A 25,014-nucleotide genomic window follows, 5' to 3' on the forward strand; every position below is an offset into this window, starting at 1 on the left:
TGCTGTGATTGGCTATTTGGTAGCTCCTATGTACATTTGCAGCATACAGGAGGCTCTGTTTGGTAGTACAGCTGGTTTTATTCAACCAAAAATTGCCTCTAGGCCAACACTTTAAAAATAAGCACCTACTTTGAGGCAACTTGGAGGAACAGCCAAGGGGTTGGTGAGCAACATGTTGCTCACGAGCCACTGGTTGAGGACCACTGCTCTGTGGGATTTAACTTGGCTTTCGCTATGACATTCAGATTGGCCCCCTCCATGGGATTAAGCTTGGTTTCCATTTGTGATTCAGAGTGGACCCATCTAGGGGGATTCAGCTTGGCCCCTCTGTAGAATTCAGCAAGTTTATTGGTGGACGAGAGTTCTTATGTGGTTTTTAGGTTGCATTGAATTTATCTAGTCAGAACACGGGTTTAAAGTGAAAAGTACATATAGTATCTGCTCTGTGTGTTACTCAAGATCAGGAAACTGTTTCCACTATGAGCTTTCACCCACATCCCCTCAGATTAGTCCCGTTTGTAACTCCTTCTGCCATGACTAAAGGGTTTTTTTTCCTGCTAATATGATCCCTTTCTGTGAAAAGACACAGTCTAATTTATTTGTATTACTATTGAAAGGGAATGTAAACACTGTTGTGTTCCATACTTTAACCCTGCATTCTAGACTGCAAATCCTGGTGTACTGCAGCTTATTATTAAAGGAAAACTATACCCCCCGAACAATGTAGGTCTCTATAAAAAGATATTGCAGAAAACAGCTCATATGTAAAACCTGCTTCATGTAAATAAACCATTTTCAACATAAATATATACATTTCTAGTGCCATTGGCTAATCATAAATAGAAAATTGCCATTTTAAAAAATAAGGGCCGCCCCGGGATCCTACGATTCACTGTGCACACAAACAAAACAACAAACCATACATGTAAGGTCACATGAGCCAATTAACAGACAGAGTTCTGTCTATTGCTTCAACATTTCTTCCTGTTACAGGTAGAGCTGCAGTATTTCTGGTCAGTTGATCTCTGAGGCAGCACACAGACCGTCACAAAATGGTGGTTCAAGGCAAGAGATGTAAAAGGGCAATATTTACTTAAATATATAGACCAGTTTGGTAAGATTCTTTAATATGTCACTTAATTTGATATAAACTCTGTTGCTCATTTTGGGGATATAGTTTTCCTCTAAGGGGGTTATTCATTAAAGGTCGAATTTTAGAGCAATAAACTCAAAATAAAACCTCAACTTATGCGTGTCTAATTTTTTTGACGCATGAAATTTTTTTCTCCCAGTAGAGTCTCTGGCGTGTCATTTTCGGAGCGAAACTTGACAAAAATTGGGCTCATAACTACTAGTAACATCTTCAAATAATGCAACAGAACCTCTGCCATTGACTTCTACATGAACTCGGCAGGTTTTAGGGGGAGAATAGTCGAACCAGAACTGTTTCCGGGGTAGAGGTGTGATAAAGCTCACATTTGAATTCAAATTTGAGTTGGTGGTTTTAAATTTGAATTTGTGAGTTTTGACCAAAAAAAATTAAAAAAATTCGAATTGAATTTACCATTCGAACCTTAGTAAATCTGCCCCCTAAAGCTGGCCATAGGTGCAAAGATCTCATCGTACGAATCGAGGATTCATACGATTTTCGGAACGTGTGTGGAGAGTCCCGACATTTTTTGCCCAGCGGAGATCGTTCGTTTGGTTGATCGGACAGGTTAGAAAATTTCTGTGGGTAATATCTCTGCGTGGATTGCTGATCGTACGATTTTCAGTGGGAGACTGTCACTAGCTTTGTCGGACATAACTATCGTATGATTGGTGTCAGGGGCAGAACATCGGCTGATCTGTTCTTTTACTACTTTATTTGGTCGGAATGGTAAGACTATGATGGTAGGTCGCGAGATGGGAAAGTCCGTCTCGTACATTGATTTGTACGATCGGATCTTTGCGTCTGTGGCCAGGTTAAGGGTTAATGCAATTTATCAAGGGTTAGTGCATGAGTCTCCAGGGCCAGTGCCCCAATGAATGCAAAATCCTCCAATGAGAACCCTGCCTCCTTGGCTCCAGGTTAGTTATTCCATACCTCCCAACTGTCTCGTTTTCTTCAGGACAGTCCTAATTTTGACATCTCAGCACACACAGAAGTCTGCTGATTGACTGCCCTGTGATGAAACTGTGAGGTTGACTTCTGCTATATTGTATCGAGAAGCAGGCCCAGCAGTGCAGAAAGGTATAGAATAAAAGGGTTTTCGTTATTAATTACATCCACAAATAACTTTAAAACCACTGAAACATGTTTAATGAATGTAGATGGGAAAGTTGCTTAGAATTACATTCTATTAATGTTATTTTTTGGTTTGCATCCCCTTTAAAAACAAACGTGATGTTTCAAGCAGCCAGTAGTAACGTGAGTCTCCTCTCTCAGTTCCCATATCAAATAAACACTTCCCATTTGTTTGTCTTTCAGACTTTCCCTGGCTAATCTCCCTTGATCTTTGCTTTATAGCGACACAAGCCATATCCTCTTACAGTTTACTAGTCATTCTCTGGGGCCAACATAAAACAATGTAGTGTGAATGTTGCTCCCCACAGCAGGGCCTATAAAACAAAATATACGCGCACCCTGGGAAGCCACGTGCCGATTGCAAGGAAAATAGTAAAAACTCCTTTTCTATTAAAGAGCAACTCAGTAGGGATGCACCGAATCCACTATTTTGGATTCGGCCGAACCCCTGAATCCTCTGCGAAAGATTCGTCCGAATACCAAACTGAATCCAAATTCTAATTTGCATATGCAAATTAGGGATGGGAAGGGGGAAACTATTTTTACTTCCTTGTTTGGTGACAAAAAGTCACGCAATTTCCCTCCCCGCCCCTAACTTACATATGCAAATAAGCATTTGGATTCGGTTCGGCCGGACAGAAGGATTCGGCTGAATCCGAATCCTGCTGAAAAAGGCCGAATCACGAACCGAATCCTGGATTCGGTACATCCCTACAACTAAGTGCATTTTTTGATTCTTTCTGTTTGTGCCATTGCATTGGAATTGTTCATACTCAGCTGATGTATAGAAGGCAGCGCCTAAAAGGTTGAAGATGGGAGACAATTTAATTTATAGCATAAAGAAAAGGACATTTTGTACTGTACTACATAGACAATACAAGTAATATGGCATCCCCCACTAATATAACTGCAAACATGCGAGAAGGAATGTTCTTAGCTGTGTGCAAGCTATACAAACACTGCTTTCTCATGAGAAATTACTGGGAACATACTTAAAAGGTAGCCACATTGTCCTTAAAGGAACAGTAACACCAAACAATGAAAGCATTTTAATGAATGACAATATAATGTATTGTCATTGTACTGTACAGTACTGGTAAAACTAGTGTGTTTGCTTCAGAAACTTATAAAAAAGCTGCTGTGTAACTATGGGGCAGCCATTCAAGCACAGGATACACAGTAGATAACAGATAAGTACTACTATAGTTTATATAAACAAGCTGCTGTGTAGCCATGGGGGCAGCCATTCAAGCACAGGATACACAGCAGATAACAGATAAGTACTACTATAGTTTATATAAACAAGCTGCTGTGTAGCCATGGGGCAGCCATTCAAGCACAGGATACACAGCAGATAACACATACGTTCTGAAGAATCCTATTGTATAATACAGAGCTTATCTGTTATCTGCTGTGTATCCTGTGCCTTTTCTGCTTTTTCAGCTTTGAATGGCTGCCCCCATGGCTACACAGCAGCGTGTTTATATCAACTATAGTAGTACTTATCTGTTATCTACTGTGTATCCTGTGCTTGAATGGCTGCACCCATGGCTACACAGCAGCTTGTTTAAATAAACTATAATAGTACTTATCTGTTATCTACTGTGTATCCTGTGCTTGAATGGCTGCCCCCGTGGCTACACAGCAGCTTGTTTATATAAACTATAGTAGTACTTATCTGTTATCTGCTGTGTATCCTGTGCTTGAATGGCTGCCCCCATGGCTACACAGCAGCTTGTTTATATAAACTATAGTAGTACTTATCTGTTATCTGCTGTGTATCCTGTGCTTGAATGGCTGCCCCCATGGCTACACAGCAGCTTGTTTATATAAACTATTGTAGTCTTTCTGAAGCAAACACACCAGCTGTACCAGCACAACACAACAATACATTATATTTTCATAACTTCAAAATCCCGCAGGGGTGGGAAGTATGCAGGCAGGGGGAGGGTGCACCAGACCATTTTTTTTGTGGGGGGCCTGCACACACCAGTTATGCCACTGCAGATTACGGCAGTTCTTTGCACTTCACAGGAAGTAAATTTCTCTTAGTAACCGACTGCAACCAATTGCTTTCAGACTAGTGACCAGTAAATGGCTACCTGATGGCTAGTTGCAGAATTTGCTTCTTGTATTCCAAAGGCACTCAGATCAGTGAGAAACTAATTGCAGGAAGGTAGTACACAGGTTAGCATTACTGCCTTGCTGGGGTCATAGGTTTGATTCCAGTGGAGTAACTGCAGGGAGTTTGTTTGTTCTCCCAAAACCATATAAATATGGAGAATAAGCAAAAATAAGGCTAGTAAGCAATGAATGGCTGACACACACCACAAACTGCCAGTAAGATCCACAGTTTCAGTTGACATTAGTCTTTTGTGAAGGGTATTTGGTGCATGAATGAAGATAAAAGGGACAAAGGGGTACAGGCTTGACCGAGACCCCAGGAGTTGCATATAGAGAATCAGGCATTATTAGAATATTCTGGGAGGCCATGACCTCCAACATGCTGACACATGATTTAGCTGCTCTACACAGCAGGTTGGTTACAGAAACAGTATAGGGATTGAGAATATTATAACCCCACCTACATAAACAGTAATCATGTGTAAATATTTTCTATTCATTCTTTTTTCCCTTCCAGTTGATAATGCAAAAGGAATTAGGTGTGAAACAGTGTAACATCTCTCGTAATACCTTAATCTTACGCTAAAGCTGTTCAAATCCTCTTCAATCCAGAAAGGGCCCAGGGTTTCTAGCTAAATCCCCCTAATGCTAATTCGCTTATATTCTAGGCTGCGGCTGCATGAGGAGAAACTCATTAAAGATAGAAGGCACCATCTGAAGACCTACCCTAACTGCTTTGTGGCCAAGGAAGTGATTGACTGGCTTATCGAGCGCAAAGAAGCCTCCGATAGGGACACAGCAATAAAACTTATGCAGATAATGAATGATAATAGTATTATCCATCATGGTAAGTGTTTTGCCCACTGTAAGTGCAAGTGAAGGCACGAGAGGGAATTGCTTTTCTTGTGGTTTCCGTTTTTAGTTGATCGTTGGGAGTAGCTGCATGGAATAAGAAGAGGAAAAAAGGCAGTGTGCTTTGGACGCATTCACCAAAAGGCTTAGACAAATATGGTGGAATCATAATTCTCTATTCTTTAATTCAGTGTTTCCCAAACTGTGTGGCTGCCCTCCTAGGGGGTCTTAGAGACTTAGCTGGGGCGCCCAACCCAAAGGCACCTATGGGACGTAGTTGGTTAGCATTACAATGCCCTTTTTTGTCCTTGATACTCATGAAAGCCAAGCTTAAAGGTCAGTCAGAGTAAGATAAGTGAACACATTTGATGTCGCAGATCAGGGCAGTGTCGGACTGGGATGCCAGTGGCCCACTAGTAAACCTTAGACCGTGGCCCCACTTTCCAAACTATTATTGCTCTTGTCTTCACTCAACCTCTTTATTCTCCTAGTCTTTTATATCTACTTGCTATACCCTAGTCTTCCATTATTAAGCATTTTTCCCAAAAGGAAATAGGAAATGACTGTGAAATAGGCTAAATGGTTAGAAGCAAGAGGTTCCACTGATATCTGGGCCACCGTGGGATTTCCTGGTATCCCAGTGGGCCAGTCCAACAATGGATCAGGGGTGCCCAACCTTTTTTTTTTTTACATGTTTAAATGTAAAAAGAGTTGGGGAGCAACACAAGCATGAAAAAGTCCATGGGGATGTCCAATAAGGGCTGTGATTGGCTGTTTGGCGGCTCCAATATGGACAGCAAACCTATAGGAGATTTTGTTTGCCAGTACACCAGATTTTTATGCTACCAAAACTTTCCTCGAAGCCAAGAATTTAAAAATAATCAGCTGTTTGAGGCCACTGAGAGCAACATCCAAGGGTTTGGTGAGCAACATGTTGCTCACGAGCTACTGGTTGGGGACCACTATCATACATATATATCAAGGACTGTGATTGATACGCCGCTGTTTTTTATGTCACTGATATGGACTACGGGGTGGCCAGGGTAGATCAGGATGTTGCCATGTGTAAATGGCTTACTATTTTTTCATTTGGGGCCCCATTCTACTTTTTGGGAGATATTAGCAATTGACTAATATCTGAGGGGTGGGCCCGGCTAACTTGTTAGGATGGAACTCAACAATTACTGATGGCAGCCCTGTTGATGAATGTCCTTAGAATGCACCATGTTTCATAGAAAGAACTTGGTCACTTTTGATCAAATATGTCCATGGACAATAGTCAAAATGAAGTTTAACCAATATAAAACAAACAGGACAGTTGCCATTTGGAACCATTATAGTAGCACGCACAGACTCTGGTGGTGGGGGGTTGAAACTCAGCCTTAGGTTTGAACAATGCATAGTTTATGAAACATTATATCACACATGAATGCTAAAAGAAACCCCATGGGGATTATGTAATAAATGACACTAAGTTTGCCCAGGAGCAGTAATCCATTGCAACCAATCAGCAGGTAGAATGTACTGGTCACATGTTTAAAAGCAAACCTCTTATTGGTTGCTATAAATTACTACTCCTGGGCTAACTTAGTGCCTTTTGTTACATATGGGGGCATATGTGTTATCTCTGTATCATCTATCAGCCCCTATCAGCTTACTTACAACATGTCTCTGTCATCCCACCCTTTTGTTTCTGCACGACAGTCTGTGACGAATACAAGGAATTCAAGGATCTCAAGATATTTTACCGGTTTCGGAAAGATGACGGAACACTTCCACTGGACCAAGAAGTCAAGGTGTTCATGAGAGGACAGCGGCTCTATGAAAAGTACGTCTCAGCATTCACTCAAGCAATAACAATAATAATAATAATGATAAAAAGTGGTACATTTATAAATATAGCTAATGAAAATAGCTTGTTATGTGTATTAATTTATTATTAAATAATCCATCTTTATTATTTTTTAATTCAAGGGAATTAAGGGTTGGCCATCTCCCATAGATGTCATTGCAATCAAATAATTAAATTTTTTAATTTTTTTAACTTTTTCTCTGTAATAAAACAGTACAGATATGGGATCTGTTATACGGAAACCCCGTTATCCAGAAAGCTCTGAATTACAGAATAACCATCTCCCATAGACTCCATTTTATCCAAATAATCCACATTTTTAAAAATGATCTCCTTTTTCTCTGCAATAATAAAACAGTAACTTGTACTTGATCCCAACTAAGATATAATTAATCCTTATTGGAAGCAAAACCAGCCTATTGGGTTTATTTAATGTTTACATGATTTTCAAGTAGACTTAAGGTATGAAGATCCAAATTATGGAGAGATCTGTTTTCCAGAAAACCCCAGATCCCGTTAATTCTGGATAACAGGTCCCATACTTGTAGCCTGTACTTGATCCCACCTAAGATATAATTAATCTTTACTGGAGGCAAACGAATCCTGTGGGGGTTAGTTATTGTTTAGATTAGTTTTAGTAGACTTAAGGTATCAAGATCCAAATTATGGAAAGACCTCTTATCTGGAAAGCACCAGGTCCTGAGCATTCTGGATTTACAGTACTTCATATCTTTCCCCATGGAATGATTGGTTTCTGTAAGGAGAGATAGTGAGACCTCTATAAAAAATCTCCTATTTAACATTAGGGTAAGGGCACACCTGGAGATTCGTGGAGATTTAGTCGCCTGGCAACTAATTGCCTCTTCTTTGGGACGACTAATCTCCCCGAACTGCTTCCCCGTGTCTTCCGCTTTAATGAAAAAACACACCCAGCCAATGCACTCGCTGTGCTTCTATTTCCGAAGTCGCCCGAAGTTTACTCGTGAGGAAACGTCAAGCGATTTCTGCGGAAGACACGGGGAAGCAGTTCTGGGAGATTAGTTGCCCCAAAGAAGAGGCGATTAGTCGCAAAATTTTCCCGAATCTCCAGGTGTGCCCTTACCCTAAGTGTTAATAGGACACAGGGCCGGAACTAGGGGTAGGCAGAGTAGGCACGTGCCTAGGGTGCAAAGCTGGGGGGGCTCCAGGCACGTATCTGCTCTGTTGCCTACCCCATGTCCGGTTCACTCCCCCGCAACATGATCCACAACCCACTTTAAACAGAAGGTGCTGTTGCTGCAACCCCGAAGTGAAAGCATCAGATGTGGGCGGGACAGAAAAAACGTTTAAAAAATCTTTAAAGGAGATAATATAGATAATGTAGCATACGATAAAAAATATAGAGAAGACCCGCAACCCAACCTGTGACCCACAGACCTGCATCTACGCCAGCACCCAAAAATCTTATCTGCAACCCACAAGGTACCTGCTTTTCATGCAGGTAACGCATGGTTACCCAACCCGCTGCAGGACTCTATCTAGCTTGTCATGGTGTGATCGGATTAGTCCTTTTGTGGACAAAATAGTATTGTTTCCCTCAATTGGATTGCAGCCCCTATTTGTCTCAAAATAGGTCTACATCATAATAAAAGTTAATTTTAAAATGAATTGCCCGTCAGAATATGTTGTTTCGTGTGCAGCACTCAAGTCTTCATGCAATTCCCGGGGCCCATCCACCAACCTCCTGGTATATTTTTCTGTGTTATATTTTTTAATGACCTATCCATTGCAAACTGTACACTTTTTGTATATAGCATCTGAGATCTGATGTATATATTACATATACAGAGGTTAATAATAATCAAAATAAGACATTCGGATACGCTTCCCATAGGAAGCCTTTAAAACTAACTTGAATCAACGACCTGTTTGGCATTTCAGGCACAGAGAGCACTTTCATTGTTCCAGTAAAGCTGAATAACACACACACTTTTCCCTGCCAGCCGGAGTAATCATAAATTATGTACCTGCAGAATAAAGGCGAAGCTTCTGAATAATGCACAGCTCTTTATTTACTGTTCACATTCCAGATTAAGAAATATTGCAGAGCTTTTCTCTTCTCCACAGTAAACAGAAGCCAGGGCTGTTTCCAAAAAGCACAAGGTTATTTCTGTCTAACTACAATGAGCCTATGTGTAGGTTAACCACAGCGAGCTGTTGGAAGGGAAGAATCCCTGATAAAAAACAGGATTTAGCTTTCATGTGTTCCATTAAATAGACCTGAAAAGTATAGTTATTGTGAGCCTAGAACATTCTTTCTTTGTATATGGGCCCTAATGGCTGGCAAGTTTGCACGGTTAATCTGTTTGGCATTAGAATGAAAGATATTTTTATAAGTATTTAGGCACTATTATAGAAAACTTTTTTTGCAGTAGGAAAAAAATGTTAGTTTGAGGAAGCACACTATTGATATCACCAGCTGTTGAAGCTATGATGGTGACATAGTACAGGTATGGGATATGTTCTTCAGAAAGCTCCGAATTGCAGAAAGGCTGTCTCCCATAGACTCCATTTTATCCAAATAATCCAAAATATTAATGAATTCTTTAATCCATATTTGAACCAAAACCACGAGTGCGGCAATTTAAAGAAGAAGAAAGCAGCGGGGAGGGGGATTTCAACACTATACAGCAGTGATCCTTAACCAGTAGCTCGTGAGTAACATGTTGCTCTCCAACCCATTGGATGTTGCTCCCAGTGGCCTCAAAGCAGGTGATTATTTTTGAATTCCAGGCTTGGAGACAAGTTTTGGTATAAAAACCAGGTGTACTGCCAAACAGAGCCTCAATGTAGGACGACAATCCTCATAGGGGCTACCAAATGGCCAATCACAGCACCCGAAGAAAAAATTTCTTGCTTGTGTTGCTCTCCAACTCCTTTTACTTCTGAATGTTGCTCACGGGTTTAAAAGGTTGGGGATCCCAGCTATAGATGAAACAGACACTGCAATCCAGGCCCCTCTTTTCCACCAGGCCCCCCTGCGCCTACGAAGTCTGCTTCCTCTATAGTTACACCAGTGCCCCCATCTGCCCCTCATGAATACAATGCTGTATACTCAGTTAGAACTATATTTGTGGGGTCTGCCACAGGTCTATGTTCTCTGAAATAACATGAGACAGTACAAGTTGCCAGTAGCGCAACTTGTAAGTGCCAGGCCCTCCTGCAAAAAAAAAAAAAAAAATCTGGGGGCTCTCTCCTCCCCTGCCAAGTTACCCACCCCAGTTGTAGCAGCCGAGGCAGTTGGGTGGAGAGGACTACGCTACAGCAGACACCCCGAGTCCCCAGCAACCTCAGGTTCTGCCATATATGTTGAAACTCAGTGTCGGACTGGGACACCAGGGGCCCACCCAAAAACCTTAGACCAGGGGCCCACTCTCAGTACTATTATTCTTCCTCTTCTCAGTCTCTTCTCTAGCCTCTTCTCTAGTCTCTTTTCTTTACACTCTATAATCTATTATTCCATCTATTTAGCCTCTTTGTTCTTGTACAAATAGGGAATGACCATGACACAGGCCAAATGTTTAGAAGCAGGAGGGTCCTTTGACACCTGGGCCCACCGGGAGTTTTCCTGGTATCCAGGTGTGCCAGTCCAACACTGTTGAAACTCCACTAGTTTTGGCACTATACAACCTGCTTTTGAGCCCCAATATCTTCCCTACCTCTCCTCCAACAGTACAGTCAGTGTTCCAGGGTGTTTCCCAGTTGCTTTTTGCATCTTTAAAACATCTCTTTGCATCTTGACAGCTAAACCCAGGAAAACTGTCCTTCTGCTTACACCTACCAACGTACAGTGCTGCTGTAGCCGTGTTATCACCACTGGGATGCCCATGTATCTACATCTAGCCCACAGACTGACATAAACACACACGGCGCTTCCTTGCTTCCATAAACGTGATTATTTCTGACTTCAATAAAAGAAGCTACTGTTCAGTCTCAGCAGGCTATAAATAATGAACTAGGCTGGCTGTGAGTTGCACTTATTTCATCTCTTTGAAAACGCTAAATAAAAGTGGAATGTTTTGAAATATCGATTTTTTTTTTACTGTGCTTCGTTCGCAGAATTCATTCGATTATTATTCATAACACATTTCATGAAGGGGCCTTGGAGACACTAATCTAGAAGAATATTTCCATTAAAACACTGCTTAATGAAGTTTGGTCCTAGAAAAACCTTTATTTACCTTCCTTGTGTTGCATTCAGTTAAAGCTGTTGTCTAGGTAATATGTATCTGCAATATATATAGGATAATGAACCCCCTACAGTTATATACAAGGATATTAGCAGCCACTGAGGAGATTAGTGACATTAAAAAGGCTCAAGGTTGAAGGTTTAGTGCTTTTATATCGCTAATAGGTGACTTCTAATATACTTATATTTGAAAGTATTGAGTATATATTATTTTATAATGCAAATTTCTGGTTCAGGCATGCTGCGTGTAGAGAGGCTTGTGGAGAGGGCATAGGGGACTCAAACTAGGAAAACAGAGGTTCCATTGATGCGTAGTTGTGCTTCAGCCACACAGTGATTTGCATAATGTTAGTGCAGCCCCGCATTTGTGGTTCATGCTTAAATTATACTCAAGTCATCACCCAGAGAGAGTCTAATGTGGTTAGTAGTATATAATACTTAGGTAAATAAATGATCTTGTCCAAGATTACAAGAAGCAGACTTGGGAATTAAAGCAACACGGCCATGCATTTACAAAGAATGTGCTACTGCATTGGTGCTCTACTGCAACAATGGCACAAACAATGTACCTACATATGAGCCATTGCTGTTTTGTAGATTTGTACTTATATTTGTGCCTTAAAGGAGAACTAAAGTTTAACTAAAGAAGAAGTTAGAAATGTTGTACATTATGTTTTGGGGTTCAGTACCAGCCCAAGGCAACCACAGCCCTTTGGCAGTAAAGATCTGTGTCTCCAAAGATGCCCCAGTAGCTCCCCATCTTCTTTTCTGCTGATTCACTGCACATGCTCTGTGCTGCTGTCACTTACTGAGCTTAGGGACCCACTCACAATATACAGTACACATAGAATACAAATGTCACAATATAAGGCTGATTAGTAATTAATACAGATAATTACTACATGGCAGCAAAGAAACCAGTGCAATTAGCATCAGAATTTAATAATCAGCAAACCTATAGCACCAGCTTATATTACAGCCAGGGAAGCTCATTTTCTGCTGGATAATTAGTGACGACCCCTAAGCTTAGCTTCTCAACAGCCAATCAGAGCCCACTGAGCATGTGAGTGTCACAGGCACTTTCCAAGATGGTGACCCCCTGTGACAAGTTTGAAGTCCTGGATCATTGCTGCTATTGACAAGCTGAAACTTTAGGCTGGTGCAATAAATCCAGTATATAAAATATGCCATTTTTAGCCATATTTGTTTTTAGGGTTTAGTTCTCCTTTAATAAAAGCATACATGACCTGTGCTAACATAGAGTATTATGTTATGGTTTTAAAAATCCCATCAGGGCGAGGATTGTATAGGCTAGTTGATGTGGTCCTCACCTTGATGACCAGTAGTTTTCTTATTGTTCCCGGTATTACCCACTTCATGGTCCTCGTCAGATGAGAGGATCTTTCAATGTATGACCAGCTTAAGAATGGCTCTGCCCAGGGCAATTAAATGGTTCCCCCAGCATCCACTATCCGCTGACCCAATCTTATTTAATATGCACACTCATTTGTAATATAATGCCAGATAGCCTTGTGTATATATATATATATATGATTAGGACTATCTGTCAGAGGGGTGTTGATGAATAAAGTGTATGGGATTTATAACCTGATGGTGATTGGGTGCAAAGTTGTTCAGGGAAAACAAAGGGGGCCCTAGAATACCATATACCTGTACAACCTTGTTGCACAGATTTATTTAATTTATTTAATTTTTTTTTCTTAAATTTTCCATAATAGGATCATGAATTCCGAAAACACACTTTTGCAAGCCAGAGAAGAGGATAGCATGAAATATGAACGAACGTTTGTGGCTTCTGAATTCATCGACTGGCTGATTCTAGAACAAGAAGCTAAAACCCGTTTGGAAGCTGAGCAGCTCTGCAGAAGGCTCCTGGAGCATGCTATAATCCAGCATGGTAAGATGCACTGACTTTCATCATGGACGTTGTTGTAGTCAGTGTATGGTTAATTCAATGCAATCAGGGAAGACAAAAATCAAGTTGATATTTGAATTTGCAAGGGAAATTTTACTCTGTTGTAAAGTGCTATTTTGTTGCCTTCGTAGACACCGCATTCCCCATGGTGTAGAGTAGGGGTGACCAAAAGGTCTTGGGATCGGGATCTACCAGTAGACCTTTAGCTGGTGATCAGTAGATCTCAAGACACTCTCAACAAACAGCTCGTCTATATCACCCTCCTGTTTCATTCTTTTCATTCAGATATTTATTATGTTAAGGTTAAGAAATAGATGTTTGTTAAGTATAGGGATATACATTTTCTCATAAATCAGTATTTAAGTTATATTTTCCATGGAACAGAATGCAGTGCTACGCAATATGTTGGCGCTATATACATACATGTTAATAATAATAATGCTTTTATAGATGTAGATCCTCATGTGACAACATCACGAAGGGCTCTTACGCACGGGCGTTTTTTACTGCGCTCCCCTGTGTTGCGCTTTCTTCCGTTCAGACACAGGGGAGCGCAAGAAGGGTGCTGCACTCACACAGACGCATGTATATGCCGAACGCAGGTGAAATGCAACATGCTGCATCCCACCTGTGTTTGGCGCTTCCATGTGTCTGTGTGAGCACAGCCCCCTTCACAATAATTGAGTGCATCTACTCCTGCACTCTCCTACGGCTGAATGGAAGAAAGCGCAATGCAGGGGAGCGCAGGAAAATCTGCCCCTGTGTAAGAGCCCTAAAAGTAGACCCCACATTAGAAAAGTATGGGCACTCCTGGTGTAGAGTATTGTAGTGGGTATTTGGCAGGTTGCAGGTAGGAACTGTAGATACAGGTACGGGTATAGGTCTAATGGCCTGTGGGATGGGACTGGGGATGTTGTTCTCAAAGCACTTACCACCTTTCTCCACCATCGGAAAAACCAGCAGAACCACTGTCAGGAATCACAGGAGCTCATACAATTGAGTTAGCAAACTCCTCCCACTGGGGGTCTCCAATTATAAGCCCACTCATCCCCTAGAATGGAAATAAAAACAAAAGCCCTGTGGGTGCGCAACCAAAAGTATTGGAAGTCAATTATGCATAATGTCTATAAAGCACTGTAGAATGTGTCCCCTTGCTCTTTATAAAACATATATAGTATATATTGCCCCTTTTAAACCCTTCTTCACGAATCACGGCGACTAATCTCCCCGATCTGCCTTCCCCTGCCTTCCGCCAGCTAAAATGAAAATCGACCTGGGGGCAGGCACCCCGGAGCGCTTCGTTTTCCGTAGTCGCCCAAAGTTTCCTCGTGAGACAGCTTCGGGCAACTTTGGAAAACGAAGTGCTCCGAGTGACATCCCGCTGGCTAGTATGTAAATCGACAGCGGGATGGCACTCGGAGCACTTTGTTTTCAAGAGTTATCTGAAGCTGCCTCATGAGGAAACTTTGGCAGTTTGGGGAGATTAGTTGCCCCGAAGAAGAGATTTGTCGCTGGGCGACTAATCTCCCCGAATCTGAGCGTGTGACCCTTAGGGGCAAATTTACTTAGCACCGAGGTTGCGCCAGCGCTGACTTCGCCAGACAAGGTTTCGCTAGGGTGCGCTAATTCACTAAAATTCACGGTTGCGCTCCGGGAGGCGAAAGGTAGCGAAGTTGCGCTAGCGTTAATTCGTCAAGCAAAGCGAAGTTACTCTAGCGAAGCCTAATTTGCATGCGGCGCCAAGTTAAACTACAATGGATGTATATGTTGCAGCAAATACATTACATTACACAAGCCTGGGAAAGCTTCATAAAATAAAATAGAGTTGTTATTTTGCCCTACACACGTGGCCACTGTATAGTTTAGGTGCCATATGTTAGGAAATGTAGGGGGGAAGGAGGGTACCGTACGCTCTTTTTCAGCCTATCACCCTTAAAAAAGTAAAAGACGCCAGCGTTTTTTGGGACTTAGAAAAAATGTAAACTTTTTTTGAAGCTAACCCTATCTACTCTATTGCACTTCGCCTGGTCTGAGGTGGCGAAGGCAAGTCTGGCGCAAGAGGTAACGCTCAGTAAAATGCGCAAGTTAGTGAATTAGCGTAGTCCCTTCGCCATAGTGCAACTTCGCCTGGCATAAGGGTGCGAAGTAGCGCTAGAGTAGGTCCGCTAGCGAATTTACGCCATCACCCATAGTAAATCAGTGAAGTAACGAAATGACGTTACGCTGGCGAATTTGCGCTAGCGTTAGCCGCTTCGCGCTTTAGTGAATTTGCCCCTTAGTGTCAGAATTAACAGCACAATTAGATGTTTCTTAATTAAAGGAATAGGCAAAAAGTATGTTTAGCACAAGACCTAGTCATTTAACTCATATTGAAAGGGGGTGTCTATCCCTTTAAAGTGAATAACAGTGGCAGAAGCATTGCAGTGTTGGAGACACACAGTTAAGTTCCCTTAAAAATGGAGCTAAAGTACTTTGCCTGCAGAGTGTTTTTTTTTTTCATTTCAGAGTTTTCATTTCTCTGCCAGAATTGTACTGTAAACAGTATGAATATATTGCAACACTTTGGCATAAGACGCGCTTTGGTCTGAGGCCAATGTCTTTCCAAGTAATGTCCTCTTGGCTTGTCTCACTGTGTCTTTGCATAATGTGGGGATAACAGATTATTTACTCTTTGTTTGGATTCTATAATACGATGATTCAGGACAAATAGAATGTTTAATAGAGACTTTCAGGAATTGTGTTTTCGGAAGCAATGCAGGAAAGCACAGAGTTGTCTTTAGAAGGCTGTTAATAGGGTTATTGTACAGTGCACAGTGGGAGTTGGGGACAGCATGCAGATAAGATGAGAACCCCGGAGCAAAATTGCAGCTTTAATATTTTATATTAGTGCTGCCAGTCTTGTTGAAATACAGCTCCTATCAACTACTGACACCCAACAATTGTCATTCAGCTATAAGTGAAGGTCATAGGGGCAAACTTACTAAAGGGCGAAGTGACTATCGTGGGCGAAAATTCACCAGCGTGACGTCATTTTGGTGCTTTGCCGATTTACTAACGGTCGTCGGCATAACTTTGCTAGCAGTACTTTGCTCCTTAATGCCTGGCCAAGTTGCGCTCTGGCGAATGGACATAACTACGCAAATTCACTAAGATGCGGATTTTACTGAACGTTACCTCTTGCGCCAGACTTGCCTTCACCACCTCAGACCAGGCGAAGTGCAATAGAGTAGATAGGAGTTCCAAAAAAAATTTAAAATTTTTCTTAGTCAAAAAAAAAACACTGGCGTCTTTTCCTTTTTCAGGGTGATTGGCTGAAAAAGAGTGTTAATTTTTTTGGGGGTAACTGGCTTCCCCCCTACATTTTCTACGATATGGCACATAAACTATACACTGGGCTCATGTGAAGGGCAATATAACAACTTTATTTTATTTTATTAAGGTTTCCCGGGCTTGTGTAGTGTAATGTATTTGCTGCAACATATACGTCCATTGTACTTTAGCTTGCCGCCATAAGCAAATTAGCCAACGCTATCGCAACTTCGCTTCCCTTGGCACAGTACCGCTGGCATAACTTTGCCAGGATTCAGCGCCCTGGACGCAACTTTGGATTTTAGTTAATTAGCGTTGTCTTGGCGAATCTACGCCTGTCAAAGTGTTGCGCTGTGAGCAAAGCCGTCGCTGGCGAATTTTCGGAGGTTAGTAAATTTGCCCCATAGACTGGACAGTAGACATATATAATAGAAATAATGGGACCCTGTAAAGTCTGTTTACTCCTAGCTCCACTAGACATATTGCTGCATTTGGTTCTTTAGATAGAGAAGTGTTTTTGTAGAAGGAGAAGAGTCACTACGATTATAGGTGCATTCATGTATGGGCTCACGCACTGAAACAAGTACTTGACTGGGCTGCTTTACACAGTAAAGTCATTATTATTATTGACATTGAGCTTGTACAGCACAAATGTACTTTAGCTGATATTTGGGCACCTCTGACAAGTACAAGATAAAGTGTTAACCTTGGGTAGCATCTACCAAGGCCACACAATGGTATGGGGAGTTTTCTGTTGTCAGTAATGATATCGCACCATGAAGAAAAATGACATTAATTAAACAGCCAAGGTTTTAGGGAGACATTTGCTCCAACTTTTGAATGCTGCATTATTTACGAAGGTGTGTAAATAAAATCCCCCATGTGCAGGGGCGTAACTACAGAGGAAGCAGACCCTGCGGCTGCAGGGGGGCCCAGGAGGTACAGGGGGCCCCATGAGGCTCTCATTGATGAGCAATTTGAACATATATTGGTAAAACAGGAAAACACTGGATATGTTGGGGGCCCTAAAATTAATTTGCTGTGGGGCCCAGCAACATCTAGTTACGCCACTGCCCATGTGCTAGTAGAAAATAATATGATTTAAAATGCAGATGATGTTGTCGCAGCAGGGATCTGTTCTTAGCATTGGGCTAACAGCAGTGCACTCATGGCACAGACTCAGTGCAGAAGTATATTGGTGTAATGAGTGCAAAACACTGTGCAAGGTTTGTATGTCTATGCCTATGAGTGATTTGGCAAGTAAACTATAGGAAATGTAAATACCAAATCACTGTCTGTGTTCAAATAAAGGTAGGTTGTGTTGGTAGTGGTCAAATATCTAAATATTTGTTACAGTAGAACCCCCATTTTACGTTTTTTCAGGGGACCAGGAAAAAAGGATGTAAAATCCGGGAAAATGTAAAATCAGGGAAGTTTGTTTAAGTAACCTTTTTCTTCAAGTGATATTAGCACTATTTTGAGATACAATATTTACTGTTTTAATAACGAGGGTTAAACATTGCAGTGTTAATGTTACACTATGGGGGGTGCAAGACTCTCTGTCAGTCACATACACAACCTAAAGCAATAAGTGATTGGTGCAGGACTGTATAAGGACCAGACTAATTGGCAGGCCCGGATTTGTGGCGAGGTCTAGGGCGGCGAAAGTTTAGGGGCGGCATACCGCCCAGCCACATCAGGAATGCAGCGTTCATAGCGCTGAGGAACGTGCTCGCGGGAGGGGGTGCGGGTGGACCGAGACACTAGGGCCCTGAGGTGGGCGCTAGGACCGCGAGGCCTCGAGGCGCTGAAATTAACCATTTACAGGCAGAACCATGACAAAATATACATCTGGTTAGTATTTTAAATCTCTTTATTTCACAAATTCATAATGGAAAAAAAGCAGTTTTTGAGTATATCAGGACAAAATATTGATGTAATCCGGGAAAACATTACTTAAAATCAGAGAAATGCACCCATTGAAATGCATTATAAACTGGTGGGACCACAAATAAAAAATAAATGTAAAATGTGGGAAAACTTAAAATCAGGGTAGTTAAAATCGAGGTTTTACTGTAACTAATAAAAGAGATTTCTGATGTGATGTGCATCAGTGACATGCTGAGTTAGGGCTGAGTACACGGTTGTTTTTTTGTGAGGCTGTTCTCTGCTTGTTTGCAGTTTAGCGAGGCCACAAACTGATCTGCATTTACTTCCTGTGCCACGTGTCAGTGGTTTGTGGATTACACTGTGCAACAGTCAGGTGAGCGGCTCATAGGAACCAGTTCTTGCGCAAGACTAAATTCTGAGCTGTGCCGGTGTGATCTGAAGATGGGTTTCATTGCACACTTATATCTGGATATATATATATATATATATATATATATATATATATATATTATAATGTATATATAATATATATTTCTCAAAAGAGCAAACAGATTTTTTTATATTCAATTTTGAAATCTGACATGGGGCTAGACATATTGTCAATTTCCCGACTGCCCCAAGTCATGTGACTTGTGCTCTGATAAACTTCAATCACGCTTTACTGCTGTACTGCAAGTTAGAGTGATATCACCCCCCTCCCTCCCCCCCCCCCCAGCAGCCAAACAAAAGAACAACGGGAAGGTAACCAGATAGCAGCTCCCTAACACAAGATAACAGCTGCCTGGTAGATCTAAGAACAACACTCAATAGTAAAAACCCATGTCCCACTGAGACACATTCAGTTACATTGGGAAGGAAAAACAGCAGCCTGCCAGAAAGCATTTCTCTCCTAAAGTGCAGGCACAAGTCACATGACCAGGGGCAGCTGGGAAATTGACAAAATGTCTAGCCCCATGTCCGATTTTAAAATTGAATATAAAAAAAATCTGTTTGCTCTTTTGAGAAATGGATTTCAGTGCAGAATTCTGCTGGAGTAGCACTATTAACTGATGCGTTTCGAAAAAAACATGTTTTCCGATGACAGGATCCCTTTAAGGAGCGTTTGGAAAGAAGGAGAAAGTCTGACAGCTCAAAGCAGAGAGTTTCAGAGAAAAGCAGAGGCCCGAGGTCAGAAGCAGAGCGAAGGTTGCGAGGAGTGTATTTGGAGATCAGAGATTAGATATAAGGAGGGGCTTCATTGTTAAGGGTCTTGAATGTGAGTGTTAGTAATTTGAATCTGATTCTAGAGGAGATTGGGAGCCAGTGAAGGGGCATAGATATGGAACAGCTGATGTTGAGCGGTGAGATAAATGGCATAGACATAGGGCAATGGCATATTTCCTTTAAAGCTGCCAAGGTGTATGAACCTAAGGGCAGTGGCACAAGGGGCAATTGTGAGCATTTTGCCGCCTGGGCATTTTCCATCTCGACAGGTCGGTAGCAAAGCACTCTGGTGGTAATCACTTGGACCCTGCAGGTACAGACAATTATCTTCCAAAAACACTTTGTGCTTTTAGAAAAAGTGACACTTTAGTGGGGTGATTCAAAATCTGGGAGATTGGAGCAGTATCATGAAGATTTGGGGAGAATAATTATTTAATTGATTACATTCACCTGAAAGCCCTGGGTGAAATATGGACCTTCAGTATAAGTTGGACCTCCAAGAGGGACATGTACTATAAAAAACCACTAAGCATAGAGGAGGGACAGGCAATATTTGATTGACAACTGAGAATTTTAAATTATTTTATAACAGCTATGAATGGTTTAATGAAAAAATAATTTAGATTTCATGTATAATTTAAAGGACTTTTATTATACAGCTTTTTATGTAAGGGTGACAGGTCTGCTTTCGATTATAAAAAAGGCTCCCCAAGCAGGAGCCCCTGTCACCTCTAAGGATTTGGTTCGGGATTCGGTCTTTTTCAGCAGGATTCGGATTCGGCATATACAAATTAGGGGCGTGGAGGGAAATTGGGTTACTTTTTGTCACAAAACAAGGAAGTAAAAAAGGTTTTCCCCTTCCCACCCCTAATTTGCATATGCAAATTAGGATTCGATTTGATATTCAGCCTTATTTTTCGCTAAGGATTTTGGGGTTTTGACCGATTCCAAAATAGTGAATTCGGTGCATCCCTTGGCCGAAGAGAGGTCTTATAAATTACTTTCTTATTTTAGTGCCTGAATCAATTACAATTTAGCAGAGCCAGTAGATAGAATGTGTGCTAGGCACCAAGGTCTATAAGTGTGACCCATAGCAATCAATCTGCATATTAAAGGGCATGTAAAGTCTAAAATAGAATAAGGCTAGAAATTCTGTATTTTGTATACTAAATATAAAGATGAAATTACTGCACCACAAGCCTAATCAAACTAATAATTTATGCTTTCAAAGTTGGCTACAGGGGGTCACCATCTTGTAACTTTGTTATATATCTTTGCAAGACTAAGACTGTGCACATGCTCAGTGTGGTCTGGGCTGCTTAGGGATCGTCATAAACAAAGCTGCTTGAGTTCTGCATGGCTGGGAAGTAAGGCGGGGGCTCCCCCTGCTGTTCATAAGTATGATTGTTTCCCTGCTCAGCAGTTAGGGACCATCTGACAATTCCTATCCACAGCAGTAAATGAAGGGAGAATTTCACTGCATACAGTCAGGTTTCTTATAAAAACGGTACACATTTAGTATATTGGGGATAGGTTTCTTTTTCATTAAAGAAAGTAAAAATGGGATTTTATTTTTTTGCCTTTACATGCCCTTTGGGGGTACCCATTAATAATGTTATTAACCTTTTGAATATTCTGTTGTCTCATTAAATGTTTTTTGTTCTTGGGCTTTATCACTGGCATGTCATGGAGTGAGATGTAAAGATGGATTAGCATTATTTTGTTTAATAAAATTAAATGTGCATTATTCACAGCGTAAAGAGCATAATGGTTCCCTGTAATAGGGTTATCCTGTTTCCAGATCCCTGTCTAACAAGATTATGATCTCCTTTCAGGGCCTGGATGTTAGGAGGGAGGGGTCCAAAAGAAATGAAGACTATTTGCAACTTATCATAGATTTATGCTGCCTGTACCATAATAAAATGTTGTTTTCTGAGTTACCACTTTCATTTTGAACAGTAGAAAGTTGTACATAAAGCCAGAGTTTGCTGATACAGATTTAGGTGCATAACATACAAATATATATATTATATTAAACCGTATTTTAGCAACTGCTTGAGACAGCTTCAGCTTTAGCTGCTATTGCAGTGCTTTGGATGTGAGCTGAGGGGAGCGAGGGCACACACACATATATATACACATGCCTACACGAAAATTTGTTTTTTTCAGGTTTATCCAATGTGGCTTTGGTTTGGCCCTTGGCCTAATTTATTCTCCCCGTTGAGGTGGGATTTGCTCCCGGGTTCTGCTTTTTACCATTGTAACAAATTGCAGAAATCTTCTCTGAAACTGGGGAAATGACTTTTTTAACCTAGATTCTCTATGATACAAAGAAGAATGCAATATGCCCTCTGTTCCTCAGCCACTGCTTTCTCATGTGGTTACATGAAATAGAACATTTGTCTCAGTAAAACCACAGTGAATTAGATTAGTGTAAATACAAATGTTTTAGTTTTCTTCCATCTGGTGCCGCCATTTTAATCTTCTCCCTCTGTAGACAACCCTGATGGCAGTTGATAGACTTGAGGACAATTGATATACCATCGACCAGCTTGTTGGGCCATTGCTTTGCCCCCAAAGCTCAGCAATATTTTTGGGAATGCTTTGTTAGAAATCCACCAACCTCATATCATGAGAGAGATATTAATCCAGTCCTAAATCCGCACTAAATGAAAACAGTTTCAGAAAGGCCACGAGTGGATCATGATCTCCCTTATGACATGGAGAAGGTTGAGTTCTCGCAGAGACGCGGCCCCATAAAAATATGGCAGTAGACTTTACAGTAGTTTACAGTAACTTTTAGTATGTTATAGAATGTCCTATTCTTAGTAGCATTTCAATGCTTCTACTTTCTTAGCTGTCAGCCTACTGCCTCTTTCTACCTTTAAAATCAGGGAGTCACTGACCCTGGCAACCAAAATAACTATTTCTATGTGAAGCTACAATTTCATTGTTGATATGACTTTTTATAAATGATCATTCTATTCAGGCCCTCTCCTATTCATCTTCCAGTCTCACATTTCCGTCTCTTTTGGTTGCTTGGGTAAACTGGATCTCACTCAACTGATAGCTACTGAAATTCCATACTGAAGAGCTGCTAAATAATTCAGAACATTTGCATCATACTAAGACATAATTAACAGTAAACAACTGCTTTAGTGCAAACCTCCTAATTTAGACCTCACTCCCGGAAGAAAATAGTAACATCATACCTCCCAACTGTCCCATTTTCAAAGGGACAGTCCCTCTTTTGACAGCTTGACCCGCAGTCCCTCGTTTGTATGGGAAAGTCCCGTTTTTCTCTGCACTGAACAGCCAGAAAAAAAAACAATTTTTCTGACTTAATTGGCTTTTGGCAGAGAGCCCAGAACAGCCACAGCTGCAGATAAGATACTTTTGTAACAATTTTGAGATAAGCAAATAAGTAATTGTAACAATATAAGATAACGGGTCCCTTGGGAGAGGTTAGACTCACAGCTTAAAGGGCAATTCACCTTCATTAGCAAAACTGTAATAACTGAAAAAAAACACCGAAATATGTTCGAAATTCCATAACCTGCCAAATTGTGGCCACAAAAATGGTTGTGGTCAAAAAATTCACCGAGCTACAAAACTTCTTTGTCCCACTTTTTATTTCCAAAATGTTGGGAGGGATGAGTAACATAGTAAGTTAGGTTGGAAAAAGACACACGCCCATCAGGTTCTATTTTAACCTGTCTAACTGCCAGTTGATCCTGAGGAAGGCAAAAAAACACATTTGAAGCCTCTCCAATTTTCCTCAGAGGGGAAAACATTCCTTCCTGACTCCAAAATGGCAATCGGACTCAGCGTTGGACTGGGCTGGCGGCATGCCGGGAAAAAACTCGGTGGGCCTCACCAGCCCAGACCCCCTTCGCTCCTGAGCTCTGGCCCACTCTGCCAGCTTGCCCCGCCCACTCGGCCAGCTTGCCCCGCCCACTCTGCCTGCTTGCCCCACTCACTCCACCCACTTTCCCCGCCCACTCTGCCCATTTTCCCTGGCTGCTCACTCACTTGTATGAAGTAGGTATGCTCCGAGGGGGATGGGAGAGGGCAGAGGGTGGTTTGCTGGGGGGCAGGACTTGGGGGGTGCGGGGGCCCTGATGTGGCAGCCCCTGACCCACCCAGTCCGACCCTGATCGGACTAATCCCTGGATCAACTTGTAGTATGAGCTACATAATCAGGGGCGTAACTACCGATACAGCTAAGCTCATGGTTACAGGGTGTTGGGAGGCTGAACACTGAACAAAACCACTTTTTACCCATAAAGTGGATCACCGTACCAGAGGCCACCCCTTTAGACTAGAAGAAAAGAACTTTCATTTGAAGCAACGTAGGGGGTTCGTCACAGTCAGGACAGTGAGGTTGTGGAATGCACTGCCGGGTGATGTTGTGATGCTGATTCAGTTAATGACTATAAGAGGGACTTGGATGATTTCTTGGACAGACATAATATCAAAGGCTATTGTGATACTAAACTCTATAGTTAGTATAGATATGGGTATATAGAATTTATGTGAAAGTAGGGAGGGGTGTGTGTATGGATTCTTGGTTTTTATTTGGAGTGGATGAACTTGATGGACTTTGTCTTTTTTCAACCCAATTTAACTATGTAACTATGTAACCCATTTTTTACTGTCTGTTAACTGGGATTTTTCACCTCTATTGGGGCAATTGAGAGGTACATTACCTGATGGGCAATTTACTGCACTCTAGTACTCATGTGCCCAACTTGAATCAGTACTGGGGATACCAGGAAGCTCAGAAAGAGACGGCAGTGTAACACTCAGCATAAAGTACCTGGAAAAGTGCATTTTTTGAAGACAAGTGTAGAACCAGGGTAGGAGGTGAGCTGCTGGAATCACTGGGGGGTGAATGATAATGGAACACTTCCCAGTGACTTTAGGCCAGATTCGCCGTACCTGCCGCCTGCTATAATGACAAAACCCTAGCGCCAATGCACTTGCGGCGATTTCCGAAGTTGCCTCGTGGGTGTAAGGTGTAAGCAGTGCCGGGCCTGGGTTTGAGGTTAGCATTTAACAAATTGGCTCCCTCCCAGTGATTTTACGTATTTGTCCTTTTATTTTATTTTTGACTATGCAGTTGTTGGATCCCAAAAGTGCACCCATTAAGCACTGAGGCCATCAATGTCGACATTGTAAATATGAAACAAGTCGGGCATTCAGCATCCAACATGAATAAACAGGCTCATCTTTGTGGGGAGAAGTCACGCCGTTATTGCTGAGACAAATTCTGCGGCTGTCTGGTTTTTATAGCCCATCTTTTGATTATTTCTCCAAGGGGGAGAGGGAAA

General features: G+C 41.6%; 1 protein-coding gene across 1 annotated transcript in view; it reads left to right on the forward strand.

Annotated features, from left to right (window-relative positions):
• deptor.S (DEP domain containing MTOR interacting protein S homeolog) overlaps positions 1 to 25,014 on the forward strand; it is a 76,517-nt gene that overhangs the window by 29,657 nt on the left and 21,846 nt on the right. Inside the window, exons 3-5 of the mRNA XM_018223922.2 lie at positions 5,080 to 5,258; positions 6,968 to 7,091; positions 13,083 to 13,261. Of these exons, the coding sequence (XP_018079411.1) occupies positions 5,080 to 5,258; positions 6,968 to 7,091; positions 13,083 to 13,261 (482 nt within the window). The remainder of the gene's footprint in view (positions 1 to 5,079; positions 5,259 to 6,967; positions 7,092 to 13,082; positions 13,262 to 25,014) is intronic.

Source organism: Xenopus laevis, chromosome 6S, assembly GCF_017654675.1.
Source record: "Xenopus laevis strain J_2021 chromosome 6S, Xenopus_laevis_v10.1, whole genome shotgun sequence".
NCBI lineage: Eukaryota > Metazoa > Chordata > Amphibia > Anura > Pipidae > Xenopus > Xenopus laevis.